The 21,072-nt window shown below is 40.0% G+C and overlaps 1 protein-coding gene across 1 annotated transcript in view; it reads right to left on the bottom strand.

The window, feature by feature from the left end:
• The window catches only part of LY86 (lymphocyte antigen 86), a 28,761-nt gene extending 8,443 nt beyond the window's left edge, over positions 1–20,318 (bottom strand). The window contains exons 1-2 of the mRNA XM_083359952.1: positions 20,185–20,318; positions 1,415–1,501 (exon numbers count right to left, since the gene is read on the bottom strand). Coding sequence (XP_083216078.1) covers positions 1,415–1,501; positions 20,185–20,308 — 211 coding nt within the window. The 5' untranslated portion in view covers positions 20,309–20,318. The remainder of the gene's footprint in view (positions 1–1,414; positions 1,502–20,184) is intronic.
• Positions 20,319–21,072: the final 754 nt, after the last annotated feature.

Below are 21,072 nucleotides of genomic sequence, written 5' to 3'. Positions count from 1 at the left end.
CATCAGCATCACAATTGCACAGATTTCTTCCTCCCCTAAAGAATATTGTTATCCTACATGCGGGATGTACAACATCCATGTAAGCCCTGAGTTTGCATAGTTTGTTGAACTCCAAAAATAAGTAGGGCTGGACAGTTTGAGGAAGGGGTTTCAGGTGTTTTAATGAGGGAAATGGGTTCCCTAAACTTCTGCGAGTCTTAAGGTTGCCACTGTATCCTTTAAAGCTGGGGTTTTGAAACTTGGCCCTTTTATGACTTGTGGACTTCAACTCCCAGAATTCCTCAGCCAGGCATGCTGGCTCAGCCTTCCATTCCTCAGCATGCTGGCTGAGGAATTCTGGGAGTTGAAGTCCACAAGTCATAAAAGGGCCAAGTTTGAAGACCCCTGCTTTAAAGCCTTTCTAACTTAGAGCTTGGGGAAAAGCTCTACCGAAAGAATATTGCTAGGTCATATCTGCAGCCCTGGCTTATACCAAAGGAGAGCACTCTGTGAACTTCCAGATCAGTTGAGCTTTGAACCTCATTATCCTACAACTTGGCCATCTTGAGGGGATCTGATGGGAGTTGTCCTCCTCTACCATACAGTGACATAGCTGCAAAATCATGCCCATGAAGTGCCACAGGGAATCTAGGAAAATATTCACTGCTGACATCGGTGTTGCTTCTGAAAATAGCTTTTGGCACAGCTTTCCTTTCAGAAACATCCTTAATAATAAGTCATGTAATGTTAATTCATCTTAAGTCCTGTACTGAGTTACTCGGTTAAGTAATCAGCAAATGAGGATACATCTACCGTAACATATGAGGCAGTTATAAGCTTTTTAGAAATGCATATCTGATAAGAAATTTCAGGGTGACCATCAGTCTACGCCTTTCCAAAAGTAAGCTTACTTAGCAACACAAATATCCCATAGTTTCTGCTTGGCCAGTGCAGGATGGCAGAGTTGGTGTGCTCCACATCCCTTGGATTAAACAATGGCATCTATTAGGACCCAGGAAGGGTGCCTTCTCTATTGCATTACCTGCCCTCTGGAATGAGACACACACACAGCTGGATCATGTGGTTTCACCATGATCACATTCCAGAAGGCAGGAAGACCTGACTCTTCCCCTAGGCTTTGCGTTAGGGTGAATTGGGGCCCCTTGATGAATGAGGTTTTCATTCATGTTTGTATGGAGCAATTGGATGTCCTATGCTTATTTGTATAGTACTGGGTTTTTATTCCATTTTCTCTTTGATTTTGTGAGCTGCACAGAATTGCTTTGGAGCCAGGCAGGACATACATCTAATCATAAAACGAATAATTTGTAGCTGATAATTTTAATTTAGGAAACAAAGCATTCTCTGAACCATTGAACAATTGCCCACTTGTACTGTGATTCAGCACTACAGAGCAGTGAATTGCTATACTTACTTAAAACAGTTGCTAATCGGATGTTCACATCTCTGCCGGCTACATAGGAGCAACTGTCAACACTCAAAGCAATATCTTGCAGAGGATCTGCAAAGAAAAATAAGATGCAAATCACAAGTGATTGATTTTACTGTAGCCTAAATAAGAACTATAGTAGTATAGATAACAAAACATCAGAAAGATATTTCTTAAACTTGTTTTCAATTCAATTATCTTCACAGTTCCTGCGGACGTGATCTCTGTTGATCACTCTGCTTTCTGCCTGGGAGATTCAACAGGGAAGGAAATTCAAAGCTTGTGGTCCTTGTCCTTTTGACACCATAACTTGATTAAGCAATCAAGCTTCCTGAGTAGAAGCAAATGTGGAGGACCAGACTTCTCTTTGCAGCTTGCCCTGAAGTGCCACTTCTGCAATGCCACTATTGAAATTTAAACAGGAAGCACCTTGCTTCTTCAGGATGTGATTGGACCACCAAAGGTATCCTCCAACTTTCCAAGCTCTTCCTCAATTTCTTTTTGGCAGACCCTCCAGGGATAGTTGGCTTTCTCAGACCTCCCTTTAAGTATCAGTCTCATAGATCAATCACACCGTGTTGGGTTTTTTTACGCTACCTTATAGCAGAAATTCCTCTGAGTCCCTTACGCGGAATAATTTTATATTTATAAATTTTTGTAGTTTTTCTTCTTTGTTATTCTGAGGAGAAATAGATGCTATATTTAATTTTAGCAGACTTGTCCACAGAACATATAGTGTCAAAGTGTGCTGTGGCATTCCCCTTTGCACATGGACAGTATTGTGTATCGGGTTCTGAAGCGTAGTGAAGACGCCAGGCAGATGAGTACATTAGCCTTGGTGGAGCAGTGGGCTAATGCCTCCATAAGTAACACCAGCTGCCTGCAATTAGTGCAGGTTCGCATCCCACCAGGCTCAAGGTTGACTCAGCCTTCCATCCTTCCGAGGTAGGTAAAATGAGGACCCAGATTGTTGGGGGCAATTAAGCTGACTTTGTAATAATGCCGCTTGGGGGGGGGAGAGAGCCCTAATAAGCAGGCATATACATAGAATGAAGGCTACTGCTAAGCTTGTAAGCCGCCCTGAGTCTTCGGAGAAGGGCGGGATATAAATGGAATTAAATTTTTTTTAAAAAATGAACAGTTGCTTTATTGGCAGTCATATCTGTACTAAGGGGTTAGGGTGTACATGAATTCTTATATACCTTCATACAACCAATCAGATTGAACCCAACAATCCCGCCACTTTGGCTCCCGCCAGAACTGTTAGAGTTCAATACAAATGCAGGGGAACTGTTAGTTCCCACTATACATGTGAATAGATGTTTCCCAAACCTCAATACATAGCAGACAGTGTAGGTAAATTTTGCAGCACCAGTAGCCTTGTTTTGTTCAAAATGTTTCTGTGGCTACAGGGCACGTAGGATGAACGGAGAGAAAGAGCCCTGTATCTTACAACGTATTCATTTCATAGTTGAAAACAAACCTAGCACATATAACTTTATGCACCAAAAGTTTTCTTTCTGCCTTTAAAATATATATTTTTGTGATCACACCAATAGATGCAGTTTCCCCGTAAGAACTATTTTAATAAAAGTTTATGCTCTGATTATCAAAAAAAAAAAGCCATGGGCAACAAGGAAGATAGCATTATAAGGAAGCAGGAATAGAACCCTTTGTGCTTGCTTCCCCATCTGTCAAAATCACTTTTCTTTTTGTTTTATCCTGATACGGTAACTGAGCATTGCTTAATATTTTTTTGCTTCTTAAACACTTTCGGCGATTATTTTGCAACCCCGCTGTCACCGAGATGTCATAAGTAGGCTATGAAAACCCATTAGAAAATGGATTTCGTAACACCAACATCTTGACATCTCTTTTCCTGTACTATCGGTTCCCCTTTTTGCCTTCAGCTGGTTTTTAGATTAACTATTTGACTTTGCAAAAAAAAAAAAAAAAAAACCAAAATGTTTCTTCTCTTTTGTCTGGTCATGCATGCATATGGTACAATATAGAAAAAAAGTCTATAAGGGGACTTTTTTTTGCTACAGGTGCCACTTGTAGCATTTTCAGCCACTGCACTCAGTCTTCAAGTGTAGATTACTGTAAGTGTATCAAGTGTATTCCTGCAACAGGAACAGATGTGCAGCAGTTGGTATTCTGTTGATTGATATGTTTTCAGATAGAGTAAAAAAAGGAGCATGGCAAATTGCTGTCGGTGTCAGAATCCATTTATATCATATTCATAAATGGAATGTTTCAAACATTATTCCATGGATTCTGCCATCTCCCGAAGAGAAGAGAATAGATGTGTATTGAACCGGTATTAGGCTTTTCAAAGGAAAGGAGAAGCCTTTTGAACTGGGGAAACAAAAGGGGGGGCTAGCATCTGGCTTGTGTCACGGAAGAGAGCAATAAACATGAAGGGTCCTAAGTTCCTTTTTCCCACGAGAGGGATGATACGAGATAAAGGATGGGGTAACTGACCAAATGGGGTTAAGGGGGGTTAAACCGGGAACTCTTTATAAGGGTTTACTTCGTGGAATAATATTAAGTCCTGTCTCATTTCCTACAACCAAGCATGTCATAGTAAAGATTCTTTTTGGAATAGACTCCAAGAATTTTGTCTTCCTAAGACATGGTTTGGGGTGGGTCCTGACAGTCGGTGTATTTGCAGTTTGTGCTATTGTTTCCCCCCCCCTCCTTCCAATGGTGCTGCTGGTTTGGATAATTTGAGCCTTGTGCAGGCAGCTGATAGAACACACGATTATGGCCTTAGCTTGGGGTAGCCAGTTGATATAATGATTTTATAGTCTTTTTAAAATAATAGATGTTGATGGTGTTAGTCTGAGTTTTATGTGGTCTAACTTATCTGCCATCCCTGTTTTACCAGTTGTTTGAATAGCGGGTTGTGGGGGTAAATGAATTGATAAAAGGAAAATGCTCTACACAGACTATAAAACTCTTTATTGTCTCACAAGTTCCAATAACTGGTGCGTAATAAGTTGTGCAGGAAAAATGCACAGATGTCACTTGGGTGGGGGTGTCCACTTTACTGCTTAGAGAGTTACTCTGTTCCATCCACCCATCCATCAATCTGTCCTCAGGCTGAAAATGTACACATCCTGAATTCTCACAGAGTCAAAATGTTTATCTTCCTTTCCCAGGAGTAAATTATGCTGTACTTCAACCTCTCATTTCCCCTCCACACTTGAGAAACACACAGCCCTGTTGAATTTCTAGATTTTTCTATATGCGTTTTTTTTCCAGAACCACTTGCCAAATTAGATCTTTTTCTTGTTTTATAAAACCCCCCTCATATGTTTCGTGTGTGTGTGTGTGTTTTAAAAAAGTCCATTGCTGAATATTTGATTTGGTCATTCAATTCAAAGGCAATTTGATTGGACCTCTAAAATGAAGAATATTTCCAAAAAGAATTAGCAAATTGATGTGAATTGAATCAAGCATTCTGATGCTAGATTCTTCCAAAGCAATTCAGGTATCTGAATCAAATTGCATTGATGATAGTTTGACTGGAAAGATTGAACTGAATTACATTGTAAATCTAAATTGAATCAATTGTTCAAATAGGATTTTATCTTATTTATTTATTTGTCAGATATATATCCTCCCTTTGCTTTAGTGATTCAAGGTTATGAACATAGCACTCCTCCCTCTTAATTTTTTTTTAGATTGGCTGAGCCAAAAGTCTATAACTAGGTTGAAATCATGCCATGAGCCTCTTTGACTATTGGGAATCTGCCAGCTAGGGAGGAAACAAGTGTGGAATTTGCCTTGAGTTTCTGCCTTGCACAGTGACCAGAGACCTAGGACTGAGCCCCCAAAGTTCCATGAGACTTTATCTACTTGTTCCAAGAGAAAGTAAGCAGTCTGGGGAGATTCTTGTATTATAGATATACTACAATAAAGTAGTCAACCTGAACCCTTCACATGTCAATCTGGTTACTTATGCCTGACACTGGCTGAGGCTAGACTTGAATCTCTTTGATACCAGCCAAAAACTTTAATTATTATATTATTGACTATTATTGACTATTATACTATTATTACCTTCATTTTTACATACTAGTTCTTTGCAAAGCACAATCTTGAGGACCCATCAAGCATTTCTTCAACTATATTACCAAAATATCTCTATCTATGAAGACCGACATCGTGGCAAAATTTATTTAGCTGTACAAATCACCAACTTAATTAGTTAAGGGTATGTCTTCTATAGATTATCTAGCATCCTTATGGCCACTGAGTCTCAATCCTGCAAAATTGTTACAATTGAATTATCTTTAGAGATTTACTTTCACAGAAATAATATTGGAGTTTTGCTGTTTTCATGTTTTAAAATTTCCTGGACAATCTCTGTCTTTGACATTATAACTATACCTTGATATTTCTCTCCTTAGCAACCCTCAGTTGTAAAGCTAGAATGTGTTAATTTTTATGCATTAAAGAATTGTCCATTTTCCCTTTACGTTCTGTTTTAGCTATTTACCTGAATAAGTTTTTTCCAAGTAGTGGAATTCCTACACAATGGATATCTGATGTTTCTATGATGACAATACAATAGGCCTCAACCGTCATATTGAAATCACATTTGAAACATTTCATTTTCTCCCCCCACCCCCGCCTTCTCTCTTATTCCTATGCCATTCCAGGTTCAATGCTTTTGAATAGTTAGTTGATAATTTTCTAACAAATTATTGGTTTAAATTATTTTTGGGAAAAGAATCTCCTGTAGATTTAATTGCATATGTTTCCAGACATTGATCTGGTTGAGTTCACATAGTTTGGGATGGAGGTGGTGGGCCATTATTCTGCAGAGTACATAAATGCGTTTGGCCTTTCCCTATTCCACTCCTGGGAATAGTTAAATAATGGGAAGGCGGTAAATTGTTTTAGCTCCTGTTTTTCCAAGTTCATGCTATAGTAGAGCAGAATTGAAAATGAACACACAATAAACTGATTCTTAGCATTTTCATAGTGCTTTCTGCTTCCAAAGAGCTAATTAATTAATTAATTAATCTAATTAATTCTAACCACAGTCCTGGTGTGGAAATGATTACAAACATTATTTTTTTAAAAAAAATCACAGTTCAAATGTTTTCTCACCACTGGTATTCCAGCTAGGGAAATAAATTACTTTCAGTGTTCCCTAAACTTCTCATTGTCATCACTCATACCCTGCACTTTTAAAATTTAGAAGTGGAAACACATTTCACTTGCTAAGACAAAAGTTACTTACAGCCCCATCAATGGACAGGGTGAAGCAGTGGGATTAGTTTAACATTAGTTGAGTTCTGACTGATCTGGGCCTCTTAAAGTAGACTGCTCCTTTCTTAAACCTTTATATCCCAATAACCACTCTGTAACAGCAGCTCTAAGTACCAACAAGATGGAAAGAAGAAAGATAAAGGTAAAAAAAAAGCAGTTTCCCTTAAAAGACAGTTACAGGAAATCTGTTATTTTATTTATTGGTTACAGTAAATTTAAAATCATAAAATGTCAATAATACTGTTGAAAATACTGCTGTGACTAAAAAAATAACAAGTGAGAGAACTCATGGGGATTGTTTGCTATAATAGAGGCAGTTTTCCTCTAAATCCAGGCCAGAAAAAAAGATAGTCAAATAACACGAAGCCAGCAAACTTTAATGCAAAACTATTTTATTTTTAAATTAGATTAAATTAAATTGGCTCCTGAGACCAAGTGTTGTTCCAATTCTGGATTTCAATAAATGAATAAAATAAATTCCCCTGAGATCTTAGTTCCTGGCAGCTCTGACTTCTGCTTCTGTTCTCCTCTCTTTATATTCCAACTTAAAAAGGCGGCATCATTTCCTATTCTGGTTACTTCAACATACCACGGTTATTTGTGTGCTTGTGTACACTGGTTGAGAACAGTAGAAGGCAGTATCCTATCACCAGTGTTTCAGCTTGAAACAGTGAAATTGAAAAGGCAATTTTGTCTTTTGCCTCAAGGGGCAGGTTTTGTGGGCAGGATATCCGTAGGTAGAGAGACCCAGGCATGACCTTGGAGAACCTAGGCAGAGATAGTTAGGACAACATGTACAAAAGCATACTTAAGTCTGGGAAACAAAACCGCTAGAAAGAAACTCAGTCTGGTTCTTCCCAAAGTCCCTTAGATATAAGGAAAAACACAGTTCAAGTTTTCAAGACTCTGTTCCTAGAATGTCTATCAATAAATATACAGTAATTCTAACCAAAGTAACGGACTTGGTTTCCTGGTGAAGACTATCTCAATGTGCTGACATCATGAAAGGATTAAAAAAAAAGTCTAGATGGTGGCTGTAACTTCTTGATTGAACCCCAGCTTCTTTTTAATGTGCATTGCATGCATCACACATAAAAAAGGAAAAACCTTTGACTGTATGGTTGTGGCTACCATCTTTATTTTTTAAAAAAATCTCCTTTTCTCCCTCAAAGAGCCTTTGAAAAACAAATCTGATACAGAAATCAACTGAGAAATCCTGCTTGGATTGCAGTTCTATAAGATGAGTTTATACTACATGTGAAATGTGGCTTTATTTTAACGTAAGGCTTTAAAATCTTTGCTTGTCTCTGATTTGCAAAACAAGAACAGAACTCTTAGATTGGACATAATTTTTTTTGTAAATTGCTCGTTGTGATTTATAAGTCATATTCTACTTTCTGCTGTTAATTGTTGTATAACTTTTAATAATGTCCTGAATTTAAAAGTGGATATCGGTTACTTTAATATATGGTGCTGTTTAGCGTTAGTTGGATTTTTTTTAATTTAAACTTGTAATGCTTGTAAATCTCGTTTTTCTTTGTTTTTATTTTTGTGTTTTTAAAGATCTAAAATTAAAAGAACAATAATAAGTAGGAGACTTGTAGTCTTATAAGCATATTTAGGGAAATCTTGCTTATGTACGTGTGATGTAAAGATATTAGCAAATTGATTCCTCTTCTCTGACTTTGCTTAGTTAGTCTCTAAACCAGGCATGTCCAACATTTTGGCGTGCCTTGAGGAATTGTCTAAGCCACATATAAAATGTACAATATAGTTAATGTATGTTTTTATATAAATAATGGTAAAAATTTACAATCTTGTGGGGGCCACATTAATAGCTGTCCAGGGCTACATTGGCCCATAGGCCACTGGTTGGACATGCCTTTTCTAAATTGTCACAAGAGCAGGACTTTGGAGGCAAAATCTCTACTTAGTGATGTGAGTGGGTGTATTCTGACTTGTACTCTACAGTGCATCTAAAACAGGGGCCTTCAAACTTGGCCCTTTTATGACTTGTGAACTTCAACTCCCAGAATTCCTCAGCCAGGCACGTTGGCTGAGGAATTCTGGGAGTTGAAGTCCACAAATCATAAAAGGGCCAAGTTTGAAGAGCCCTGATCTAAAGGGTCCTTACCCCAGTAAATCCACTAAGCCCTATATCTGTAATTGTTTATAGGCCAGCAGCCCCCAACCTTTTGGGCACCAGAGACCGTTTCCGTGAAGAGAGGTTTTTCTGCGGAGCGGAGGGGGTGTGATTTTGCATGCTGCCTGCATCCCATGGATGGGGCTTTGCTTGTTTGCACGGCCCAGTTTCTGGCATGCCGCGGCTCAGTGCCGATTGGGGTCCCCTGTTATAGACGTACCCAGTGCTGGTTGGGGTCCCCTGTTATAGACATACCAAATGCTTCCTCTTCTATTTTCTGTTGAGGATCAAAGTATATTGAATCTGAAAGACTGTGCCATTTCAGGCATTGGGCTGGATATGCTATTTTCTTAGCAGCAGCTCTGGGTCTGAGATGGTACAACATTTATAAAGTGCTTGTTTGCACCGAGATCCTCTTCATTTTAGGGAGAACCTCTTCAGTAAAAATTAAGAGGTAGCTGCCAAGCAGGGTAACCATGCTGCAGAGTTCAAGGATATCTCTCTTTCAGAGTCCCCATTCCAATTTGACTATAACAAAAGGAGGAACCACATGGACAAGACGTTCACTCATAATGTTGTCTCTTTACTTAGCCACGATTGCCACAGACAACTGTGGTTTGATCATGTGACTGTTGCTGTAACTAAACAGACTTGTCTATGAGCTAATGTACCAAATGCAAAAATCTTTTTTCATTTTTAAAGACATTTTAATCAGTAGGGATGACATGTGTTAGAAGTATTACAAAGAAAGAAAATAATCCCAACAGATGTGCCTCATAAAGACAAATTGGGTTCATGTATGCTGTTTCCCCACCCCGCTTAATTTATTTATTCAATTTCTATAGCCACCCCATCTCAATGAATGACTTTGAGCGGCTTACAATTTCAAAACTATAAAAACAATTAAAACAATAAAAATAATTTTAAAACAATAAAAACATTTTGTGGTTTTTCATCTGGATCTTAATGATAGGCCTTTAATCTTGATTGAGAATTTTGCCAATTCCCACAAGTCTGCAGTGTGGTTTTGTGCTTACTTTAAATACTGTCCTTCAATTGCCTAGATGAATACAAGATACATTTCTGTATTTGTTTTCAAAAGAAAAAAGTCCATCATTTACAGTCATAGTCCACCAAGGATAGACAAGTATGTTGACACTAACAGATCTTCAAATAACGATCTAAAGATCTTCTCCAAAGTAGGACCCACATCCACATAATAAGTGGTGGGATTCAGCCAGTTCGCACCACTTTGGCAGAACCAGTAGCTAATTTTTTGTCACCCAGGCCCAGAATGGACTTCTGGGAAGTGGCATCCACACAGAGAACCGGTTGTTCACATATTTGAATCCCACCACTGCATGTAATCTGATGTCATCCTATGTATCATCAGATATCTGTGGGCTTTATAAGTTGTCCTGTATTGACACAGTCTGATTTGTGTCTCACATGATCTCTAGAACCATCTGGTGCCTAATCTGTCTTTATTGCTGATTCTTCTTAAAGACGCATTTGGGAGCCATTTTCAGACCTTGAAGCTTATGGATATTCTTCTTGCTGCCATGATGTCGATTTCTGGAAATAGCACTGGGTGATACTTCATGTTAAATGAGAGAGTTTAATCTAAGCCCTTGGCCTCTGGGAAAGACAAATCTGAAATATGCCAGCTCCCTCATTTGTTGTTTCTTGGTCAGTGTCACAGTAGTTAATGAGCCTGAATTCTATGACCCTTTGCATATACCAATTGAGGTTTGTATGATTTGGGTTTTTTTTTTGTTTTTAGACTTCTCTATGACCTGAAGATGATGAATCTGAATTGAAGAAGCTCCTCCCCAAAACAAGAGCAGGGAGATTAACATGATTATCACAAGCAAATATTCTGAGCAATCCCCAATAGTTCTGCATTGTCAATCTAGACTACCAACTCCAGTTTACGCCAGTCCTCGGTGTGTGCAATACAGAAATCACACTTTTAAAAAGGGCAAGCCCAGGACAAAAAAAACCACACCAAATTGATTAACTGAATGAATAATTAGTGATTATAATTAATGACCTGTAAAATAAGGTATCACTTTTGAAACGTTAATTGATCCCTCTGTGCCTAAACTATACTCACATGGAGAAACATACAAATGTTCTTTTTCATCTTCATTCCTGTCTGTCCCTCCAGTGGAAACACCAAAAATAAGAAAAACTATTGGGATGGAAATAGGAAAAGAAAAAGAGAATTGTGACACAGGACAGGACAGGAAGAACAAAATGGGTAAAAGTGAAGCGAGCGGAGAGAGGTACCGAAACAGGGAAAGAAAAAGAAGGGAGAGAAAAGCCTATAAACATTTCCAAAAGGGGTAAAATCCTCCTGCCAAATAGCTCTTCCAAAGCAAGGAATAACATTCAGACTAGTTTTCAGAGGCATCCATTATGGCATTATTTGTATCTCTTGACAGGTTTCTCAATTTAGAGGCAATTATTTAAGAGAAAGACTGTTGTGATAAATCTCCTTCTAATAAAGGTTTGTTTGTTTGATTTATATAGTTGTGTATCTCACCTACATGACTCTAAAGCAGGGCTCTCCAAACCTTTAAAACCTGTGGACTTCAGCTTCCAGAATTCCCCAGCCAGCATGGCTGGGAGATTCTGGGAGTTGAGGCCCACAAATCTCAAAGTTCCTAGGTTTGGAGATCCCTGGCTTAGAGTCTGAACACTGGCCTAGTACAGTGAGGACAGAGGGGAACTGAATTGGGAATGTGTGTTCAACTCTCTTTCTGCCATAAAGCTGACCAGTCACTATGCCAGGGGTAGGAGCCTTGGTGGAGCAGTGGGCTAATGCCTCCTTAAGTAACACCAGCTGCCTGCAATTAGTGCAGGTTCGCATCCCACCAGGCTCAAGGTTGACTCAGCCTTCCATCCTTCTGAGGTAGGTAAAATGAGGACCCAGATTGTTGGGGGCAATTAAGCTGACTTTGTAATAATGCCGCTTGGGGTGTGTGTGTGAAAGCCCTAATAAGCAGGCATATACATAGAATGAAGGCTACTGCTAAGTTTGTAAGCTGCCCTGAGTCTTCGGAGAAGGGCGGGATATAAATGGAATTAAAATAAATACAAATAAAAATAAATCTTGGCTCTTTTATGACTCGTGGACTTCAACTCCCAGAATTCTGGAATTCTGGTATTCTGGAAGCTGAAGTCCATGAGTCATAAAAGAGCCAAGGTTGCCTACCCCTGCACTATGCGGAAAACCAGAGCAGCTCTGATAGCTCCAATACCCCCCTCCCTTTTATAAAGAAAATCACCTTCAAAAATTAGATAATTTTAGATACTGAGCTTAACTATCTTATGGAGTGGTGTGTATGGAAGCTAGTTGTAGTCTACTATTGAAATAAATAAATAAATAAATAAATAAATAAATAGGGAGGGAGGGAGGGAGGGAGGGAGAGAGAGAGAGAGAGAGAGAGAGAGAGAGAGAGAGAGAGAGAGAGAGAGAGAGTGTTCTGTGAGCGCAAAATGGTCAGAGAATTGCGTAACTTTAACCAACATTAATTCTTGACTCCTTGGTATTCCTTCTTATGATGCATAAGTGTAAGGCATTGACTCTGCACTAGAAGTGAGAGGAAGAAGGCTGACTCCTTTGACCTAAGGTGTTGGAAGAGGTTACTTAGTGTTCCTTGGCCAGCCACAGGAATCAACCATTCAGTACTAGAGAAAACCAAGTACTAGAAACTAGAAATGAGGAACGGGAAACCAAAAAATTAATACTTTAGACATATCAGAAGAGTTGAAGCGTTGAAAGACAGAAGGAGAAGATGAGGCTGACAGTGCATGCTGCAGACAGACAGAGTACTGAAAGCCATCAAAATGCACCTGTAAGAACTCGATAATGTGGCAACAGTTAGGACGGCTTGAGGACCTTTTATCCAGAAGCGGTAGATGTTTGCTACAACACAACAGTACATAACTACAACTATCTCTAAAGGGGTTTGAACAGCCCATCAAATTCAACACACCTTCAAACAGAGGAGTATTTTCTGACAGTCCCTCAGAGAGAGAGGGATGTTCTCTATAAAAAAATGTGTGTTTACTAGTCTGCTAGTAATGGTTATTGCTTTTTATTATTTTATTATTACTTTCATTATAATTCCAAAATATGGGAAGCCTACTTTGCTGTATTAGAAGCCCTCCTGCTCATTCTGCTAAGTGGAGTTCTACCCCAGAGTCTTATCTTAAGAATACCAGCGATGAAGCAGATACTGTTTGTGAGCTGAAAGTAAGAGTTGTGGGTTGGAATAAGTATTTTCTTTTTCACATAGATGGTTTTTCTGCTCCAGATTTATCAAGTTGCTTGGATATATATATATATATATATATATATATATATATATATATATATATATATATATATATATATATATATGTATATTGCAAGTGTGTGTGTGTGTGTGTGTGTGTGTGTGTGTGTGTATACTATTTTTTTTTAAATTCCATTTATATCCCGCCCTTCTCCGAAGACTCAGGGCAGCTTACAAACTTAGCAGTAGCCTTCATTCTATGTATATGCTGCTTATTAGGGCTTTCACACACACCCCAAGCAGCATTATTACAAAGTCAGCTTAATTGCCCCCAACAATCTGGGTCCTCATTTTACCTACCTCGGAAGGATGGAAGGCTGAGTCAACCTTGAGCCTGGTGGGATGCGAACCTGCACTAATTGCAGGCAGCTGGTGTTACTTAAGGAGGCATTAGCCCACTGCTCCACCAAAAATAAAGGGAACAGAAAATAAGACATCCTACTATTAAATACAGTACATTGTGTTGTTTAAGTGTTCCCTTTATTTTTTTGATATATATCAAAAAATATATATTAAAAAAACCAAAACTATCGCCAAAATTGAACATTTTAACAACAGAATAATCAGAGAAGCCATTGAGATAGAAAAACGCCCCCACAGCATAAACAAACGAGATGATACCTCTCGCCTACCAACCATTTGGAAACCCGCCTTGATTGACAGACGAGTCCCAACCACCAAGAATGATAGACCCAAAGTCATGATGACACCACATGACATCACCACCACACAACCATTCAAAGAGCAAATCCGAACCCACAATGATGGCGAGGCACAACCACAGAAGAGAAACCTAACTACAGCTGCAACATCAGCCACTTTGAACCCCTCCAAGCCACACGGTAAGCAATCTGACACCCACTGTGAAGGCATGGCACCACCGCAGACACGAAGCCGAACAGGGGCAGCACAACTCACCGGCTCGGGTCTGGGGCTGGCGGCTGAGACCAGCCCATCCACTTAGAACACACCCCCACCCGGTCGGAACACACCCACCATTCAAAACACACTCCCACCCAATCAGAACACACTTACTCCCCCACCCAACAGAGCACACCTCCACCCACAGAACACACCCCCTCTGGCAGTTTAAAAAAGAGGAACAAACAGCCACATGCTTCTCCCAGAAGAAGGAAGCAGAAGCCACCAGCCTGATGATGACGGATGGGATTCCGTCGAAACGTCGCCCCTACACCTTTAGTTCTACGCGGGAAAAAACCCGAATAACCAAAGATGCACATACGAACACCCGCGAAAACCTCAGAAAACAAATATCTTACCTCTATGGGGAGGAAATCCACCAGCTAACTAGGACCTATGAAAAACTCGAAGTACGAAGAGCTTCCATTCTGTGTGACCTCACATTCCTACGCAACTGCCGAGATCAAAATTTAATCCCCACATCCTTCCAATTGAAATTCCACTCCAACTCTGCAGCCATCAAACGCATCCTGATAAGAACTGAACTGGCCCTAATCAGAAATGAACTCCACACAAAAAGATTCCTCCTGGACCGAATCAACAGAGACCTCCTCACACTTCACCTCAAACTCAGCAACAAGATCCACCCCACACTTTGGGACAAATTCAAACAAATCGCTGTCTAGAGAGCTGAAACAGAGACTGCCTACAAAACAGACACACACACCAATAAACTCCGAAGACTAAAGGAACGCCAGAAACAAACCCCTCCTCTCTCACAGCAACACATGAAACAAACTGTGCACAACATCTCAGATAGGATTCTCACCAAAGCCGAAACCAACGTCCTGTCTAAAGGATTTAATTTTGCAGTCGCTCCCAAACACATTCCCACGGAAACCATTATATGCGGAGTCGAATCCAGCCTGACCAAAATTAACCCTGATGACGCCAACAAAATCAGACTCGAAGTGACCAACATCCTCTGCACCAGCAAACCACCCAAAAGCAACTTACCCAAAGAGGAACAGACAGCACTACTTAACCTAAAAATGACACCAGCATAATCATTCTGCCAACAGACAAAGGCAACGCCACGGTGGTAATGAACTCATCTGACTACCATACCAAATTATCCAACCTACTCCGAGACTCCACATACAAACTCCTCAAGACAGATCCCACCACCTACCTGGAAAAAACCACAAAATCCAAAATAAAAGCCACCCCCATCAGTGAAGAGATCCAGAAAACAATCATTCCCAGAGAAAAATCATCCAGATGTCCTAAGCTCTATGGTCTGCCCAAGATACACAAAGAAGGAACCCCACTCAGACCCATAGTCAGCTCCATAGGCTCACCTCTACAAAATCTAGCCAAATTTCTTGCCAAACAACTACAGCCTTACGCAAATTCCATCACCTCACACGTACAAGATTCATTCCATTTCATAGAGATCATAAGTAAACTAAACTTACAGCCCTGTGACCTACTTGTGAGCTTCGATGTCGTATCCCTCTTCACCCAAGTGTCAATCAAAGAAGCCTTAACAGCTATCCTAGATGAATACAACCCCCCAGGACACATCCTAGATCTGACCAACCACTGCTTATCTAACACATACTTCATCTACAATGGACAAGGATGCAAACAGATGGGGGGAGCACCCATGGGATCACCCCTTTCACCTGTCGTCGCAAACCTCTACGTGGAGCACTTTGAAACCCTCGCTCTAGAGGGGTCCAACCACAGACCCAAACTGTGGCTCAGATACGTAGATGACACCTTCATGATCTGGCCACACGGCAGGGAAATGCTGGATGACTTCCTCACGCACCTCAGTGGCCTACACCCCAGGGTACAGTTCACCATGGAAACAGAGGCGAACGGTCAACTTCCCTTCCTTGATGTCTTGGTCTACAGGAGGTCCAACGGCTCCCTGGGACACACTGTCTACCATTAAAAAACACACACAAACCGCTGTCTGAATGCACTCTCACGCTGCCACCCAGCACGGATCAGCTCCGTGGCCAAGACACTCATCTCCAGAACAAAACACCTAGCTGACGAACAACACCAAAAAACCGAACTACACACTCTCACTAATGTACTAACAGCCAATGGATTCCAAAGAAACACGATTACCAACTTAATCAGAAGAGAGACACCCACAAAAACCCAAGACAGAGAACAAGAAAATGGCAAAGCCCTCCTCCCATACTTAAAAGGGACCACAGACAGAATCAGCAAGGTCCTCCAAAAACACAACATCAAAACAGCATTCTACACAGACAGAAAAATGTCCACCATCCTAAGAAACCCCAAGGACATAATTGGCTTGGAAAACCAAGGAGTATGCGAAATCCCGTGCACCACCTGCCCCGCCACGTGCATCAGACGGACCAGCAGAAGAATGAGTGCACGCATTGAAGAGCACAAAAACTCACTCAGAAAAAGGAGAACGAGCTTCATCCCTGGTCCAACACTTTGAAGCCACGGGACATGAAATTGATTTTAAAAAAACCAAAACTATCGCCAAAATTGAACATTTTAACAACAGAATAATCAGAGAAGCCATTGAGATAGAAAAACGCCCCCACAGCATAAACAAACGAGATGATACCATTTGGAAACCCGCCTTGATTGACAGACGAGTCCCAACCACCAAGAATGATAGACCCAAAGTCATGATGACACCACATGACATCACCACCACACAACCATTCAAAGAGCAAATCCGAACCCACAATGATGGCGAGGCACAACCACAGATCAGAAACCTAACTACAGCTGCAACATCGGCCACTTTGAACCCCTCCAAGCCACACGGTGAGCAATCTGACACCCACTGTGAAGGCATGGCACCACCGCAGACACGAAGCCGAACAGGGGCAGCACAACTCACCGGCTCGGGTCTGGGGCTGGCGGCTGAGACCAGCCCATCCACTCAGAACACACCCCCACCCGGTCGGAACACACCCACCATTCAAAACACACTCCCACCCAATCAGAACACACTTACTCCTCCACCCAATCAGAGCACACCTCCACCCACAGAACACACCCCCTCTGGCAGTTTAAAAAAGAGGAACAAACAGCCACATGCTTCTCCCAGAAGAAGGAAGCAGAAGCCACCAGCCTGATGATGACGGATGGGATTCCGTCGAAACGTCGCCCCTACACCTTTAGTTCTACGCGTGAAAAAACCCGAATAACCAAAGATGCACATATATACATATATATATATATGCTGAATTCAGGAATGAGCAATGTATGACCTTTTTGCGGCACCTGTGACTATGATTGTTGAAGCCTCAATTTCCCACTGTTTTGAGTCAGAAATAGTGTGAATGCCATCACCCTAGTCACTTACAGCGTCTTCTATAACCAGCCAGCTTTTATTGTGCCAAAATAACATAAAAGGAACAGACAAGCTTTAAATCTCCTCAATGATTAACTGGGTGAAGCTAAAAAATGCTACAAGTGACATGGAGGAAGGCATGAAAATTATAGTATAATCTCTGAAATTTTCACATTCTACTTGAAAAACCAGTTTCTCAACAAATCCAACTGATTTCAGATGACTGGTGAGTGTTCATATCTACTCTGCAGCTCTCAACCCCCTTTGAAATGTCAGCTGTGGTCCTTGGCCACCAAAAAGTCACCCAAACAGGTCAGCAACATATTTTCCTGGAAGATCATTTTGAAATAGATATGAAATATTTGCCGTCTGTCATTTCTAACCATCTGTGTCTGCTACTCCCCAGAACTGTTGAGAGTATAGTAACTGTGCCAGTTGGGAATTTGAGGACTTGTAATTATAATACCTTGGGAGATTAGGGAAGCCTAGCTTCTAGCTTTTTTTTAAAGATTTTTTTTTTACATGTTCTCTTGACTATCACTTTCTGGCAAATGGACATGTTTCTCTTCTGACCTCCCTTTGGTGAATAAGCTGAAGTTTTAAAGTTTTGAAGTGGTATAAGTTTAGGTTTTTTAATTAAGAAAACCCCAAACACTTTTTATTATATTTTTAAATAAAGTGGTTTTCTATATTTTATTTTTGTTAATGCTAGTCACCTTGACTACCACTGTCTGGCTGAACAATCAAATATAAACTCAGTATACCAATAGTGGTTCATTTAGATAATTTAGAGTCATTTTGATACTGCCCATTGATTAAAAGAACAAATGACATTACAAAATAAATTGAATGATACTTTAAAGTCCATTTGTGCATTTTATGTATTCAGTACCTAATCTGTAGAGTTTAAAAAAAATACTTTAAAAAACCCTAGCCCATTGCAGTATGTTTACATACAAGAAACACTGAGTCTCCAAGTTAAACTTATTATATTGGTAAAATCCACAACTTTTTGAAGACAGACTCTGGCTAGTAACACTTTACAAAAACATGTACATATTGAGCTTAACTATGTTTCCTCAGAAATAATCCCATGAATTTCAGTGAGATATGTTTCCAAGTCAGTGAACATAAGATTGCATTCACTTGACTTACATGACATTTCAGCTAAAGACAAAATAGTTGATATATAGAACTCTGGTATATTGAGGGAATAATGCAAAAACAATAGCTGCTAACAGCTGTAATTGTCACTATTACTTGTAAATGAGGCAATAGCTTGTGTGTATGCCCACTGCATGAACAGACTGAGTTTGTTGTGGGGAAAAAACATTAACATTATCTGCTATTATCTGTTCTTTCTCAACAATATAACAGCCTACATGAAACCAAGGTTTGATTTCTTCAGGAGAAATGGCTCCTATTTTGAGTTGGGTCCTGAGCTTAGCCCTCAAAATGGATTGCAGGTACATACTGATACATAGCCAGATGGAGTAGACAACATTAAAATAAAATGAAGTCATAGTTTGACTCATAAAAAGCAGCTTTCTCTATTTTGCCTCCTGAATGATAAGCTGTCCTGTGACTATTCCTGTCTACTCCAGGAGATCCGCTTATAAAAATTGAAAGCTGACTTTGTCTCCTAGGAACTGACTAGTAAAAAGATTGCATTCGAAATATTTATTTACTCCTTGTGTCCCTCGCTGTTTTTTCATTTTTGTTTTAATTTCCATGATGGTATAAAGCGGTGCCTGAGCTTCAGGGAAGGAGGCAAACTCGCAGAGGGCAGCTTTTGTGTTTGGATGAATTTGAAAAAAACAACAACAACACTTGGGCTTTCGTGTGCCGCTGATCACTTTTCATATCACGTGCCTCACATGAATGAGATGTCTGTGAAGCTCATTCCCTTTATCCCCTTTGCATCAGTGCTGCAGCTGAGGCACAGAGCCAGTCAAGCTGGAAAGCTTTGGAAAAAAGGAATGCCAAGCAGATTCATTTCCATTCATTTCAGAGGTGCCTGCTCTTTTTCTCTGCCAGCAGATTAGAAAAAAAACAACTGTCTATGGGAAATGCTGCCAGTCTAAGAATCTCACTGCATGGAGGAGCCTGGCGACCCGCTTTTGACAACATGGTTCCTTCCTGAGTTACACGTTAAAGCTGATTCGGGCTGACTGAAAAGGGGAAGGAGAGAAAATAACAGATTTGCATCACTGGAGGAAATGTCTCCACTGCTTTTTTATTACCCAGGTAGGGACAGAAGTAGATGGGGGAGGAGACAGAAAAATCAGGATTCCCACCTCTTGGTTAGATGAATCTGAATATTTGGGGACAGGCATTGGTTAGAGTGAGGTGAATCTGCATTAAAGCTCCATTCACCAGATCAGAGTTTACCTTCTCTACTAAAAATGCTTCAAGCATTACTTGAAAGGTTAGACTGGGAGAAGATATGATGAGGTTAAAATGGGCAGGTTTATAATATATTATTTATTCTTGGTTACCATTATATATAAAATCATGTTTTATTAATATTTTCTTAGTCCGGTGGAAATGGAATGTGCCAAGAGAAAACTGCCCCAGTCCAGTATTCATCAAGACCTGAAATATCAAATATGTCTAGCAAACAGTCTATTCCACAATCTGTTGCAGTAGCACAAAACAAGGTTATCGTAAGACATTAAACACAACTATGAACTCTCACCACAGCTTCTGTAGTTCACTTCCAAATTATTGTTCTTGCAGATTATGTGTGTAGGCCATCTGGTAACGCTGGAAGCGGTATAAATCAGTGAAAGGAGGACAGGAACAACTTTGAGTGCTTTCATGATCTCTGTGAAGGAGACTATCTAATGGTGCCTTCTTGTCGTCAGGGTTGATAGTTGGCCTGCCCACTTCCTCTTTCTAATAAATGCCGAAAAGCCAGGCTACTTATTTGCTGCACTCAGTTTCATACTGGTTTCTGCTAATAATGAAGAATCCATAATGGGCTCCTCACCAACACTCCAAGTCCATGTTTAGATAGAAGAAAAACTCTTTTTTTCAAGCTTTCAACATATTTATGCTTATTTTGATCATTTAAAAAAAAATCAAGGCTTCCCAGTGAAATGGTTTTTGTCCTACCTAGTTTTCAATCCTCATGGAAGATTTTTTATCAGAGAACAATCTCTCTATAGCTTTTCTTGTGGGATATTACAAAGGATGGAATATGACCAAGCCCCTCCCCCCCAAAAAAAGGCTGAAGAAAAGACTTTTGGACACAGGATGGTGACAAACATTAGGATGGCACCGAGGCAATATAAGTCTTGGAGGCTTGCCTTCATTTCCATGCCAATGGACCTTTTTTAAAAATTGTAATTGATTTAAAAGTTACAATAATAAAACATTGACATTTATACAAACTAACAAGAGAACACAAATAAAAAACTGAAAGTGCAAAAATGAAAAAATAGAAAGAAAAATAGAAAGAGAGAGAAAAAAAATAAGAATATACAGGTAATCCTTGAGTTACGACTGGAATTGCTGTGGTTAAGCAATGTGGCCATAAAGTGGGACACTGCATGCTTAGGGAGGGCAATCCAGGTAGTTCTGA

The sequence above is a fragment of the Vipera ursinii genome (assembly GCF_947247035.1).
Source record: "Vipera ursinii genome assembly, chromosome: 3".
Classification (NCBI taxonomy): Eukaryota; Metazoa; Chordata; class Lepidosauria; order Squamata; family Viperidae; genus Vipera; species Vipera ursinii.
This window is presented reverse-complemented; position numbering and strand designations above follow the sequence as displayed.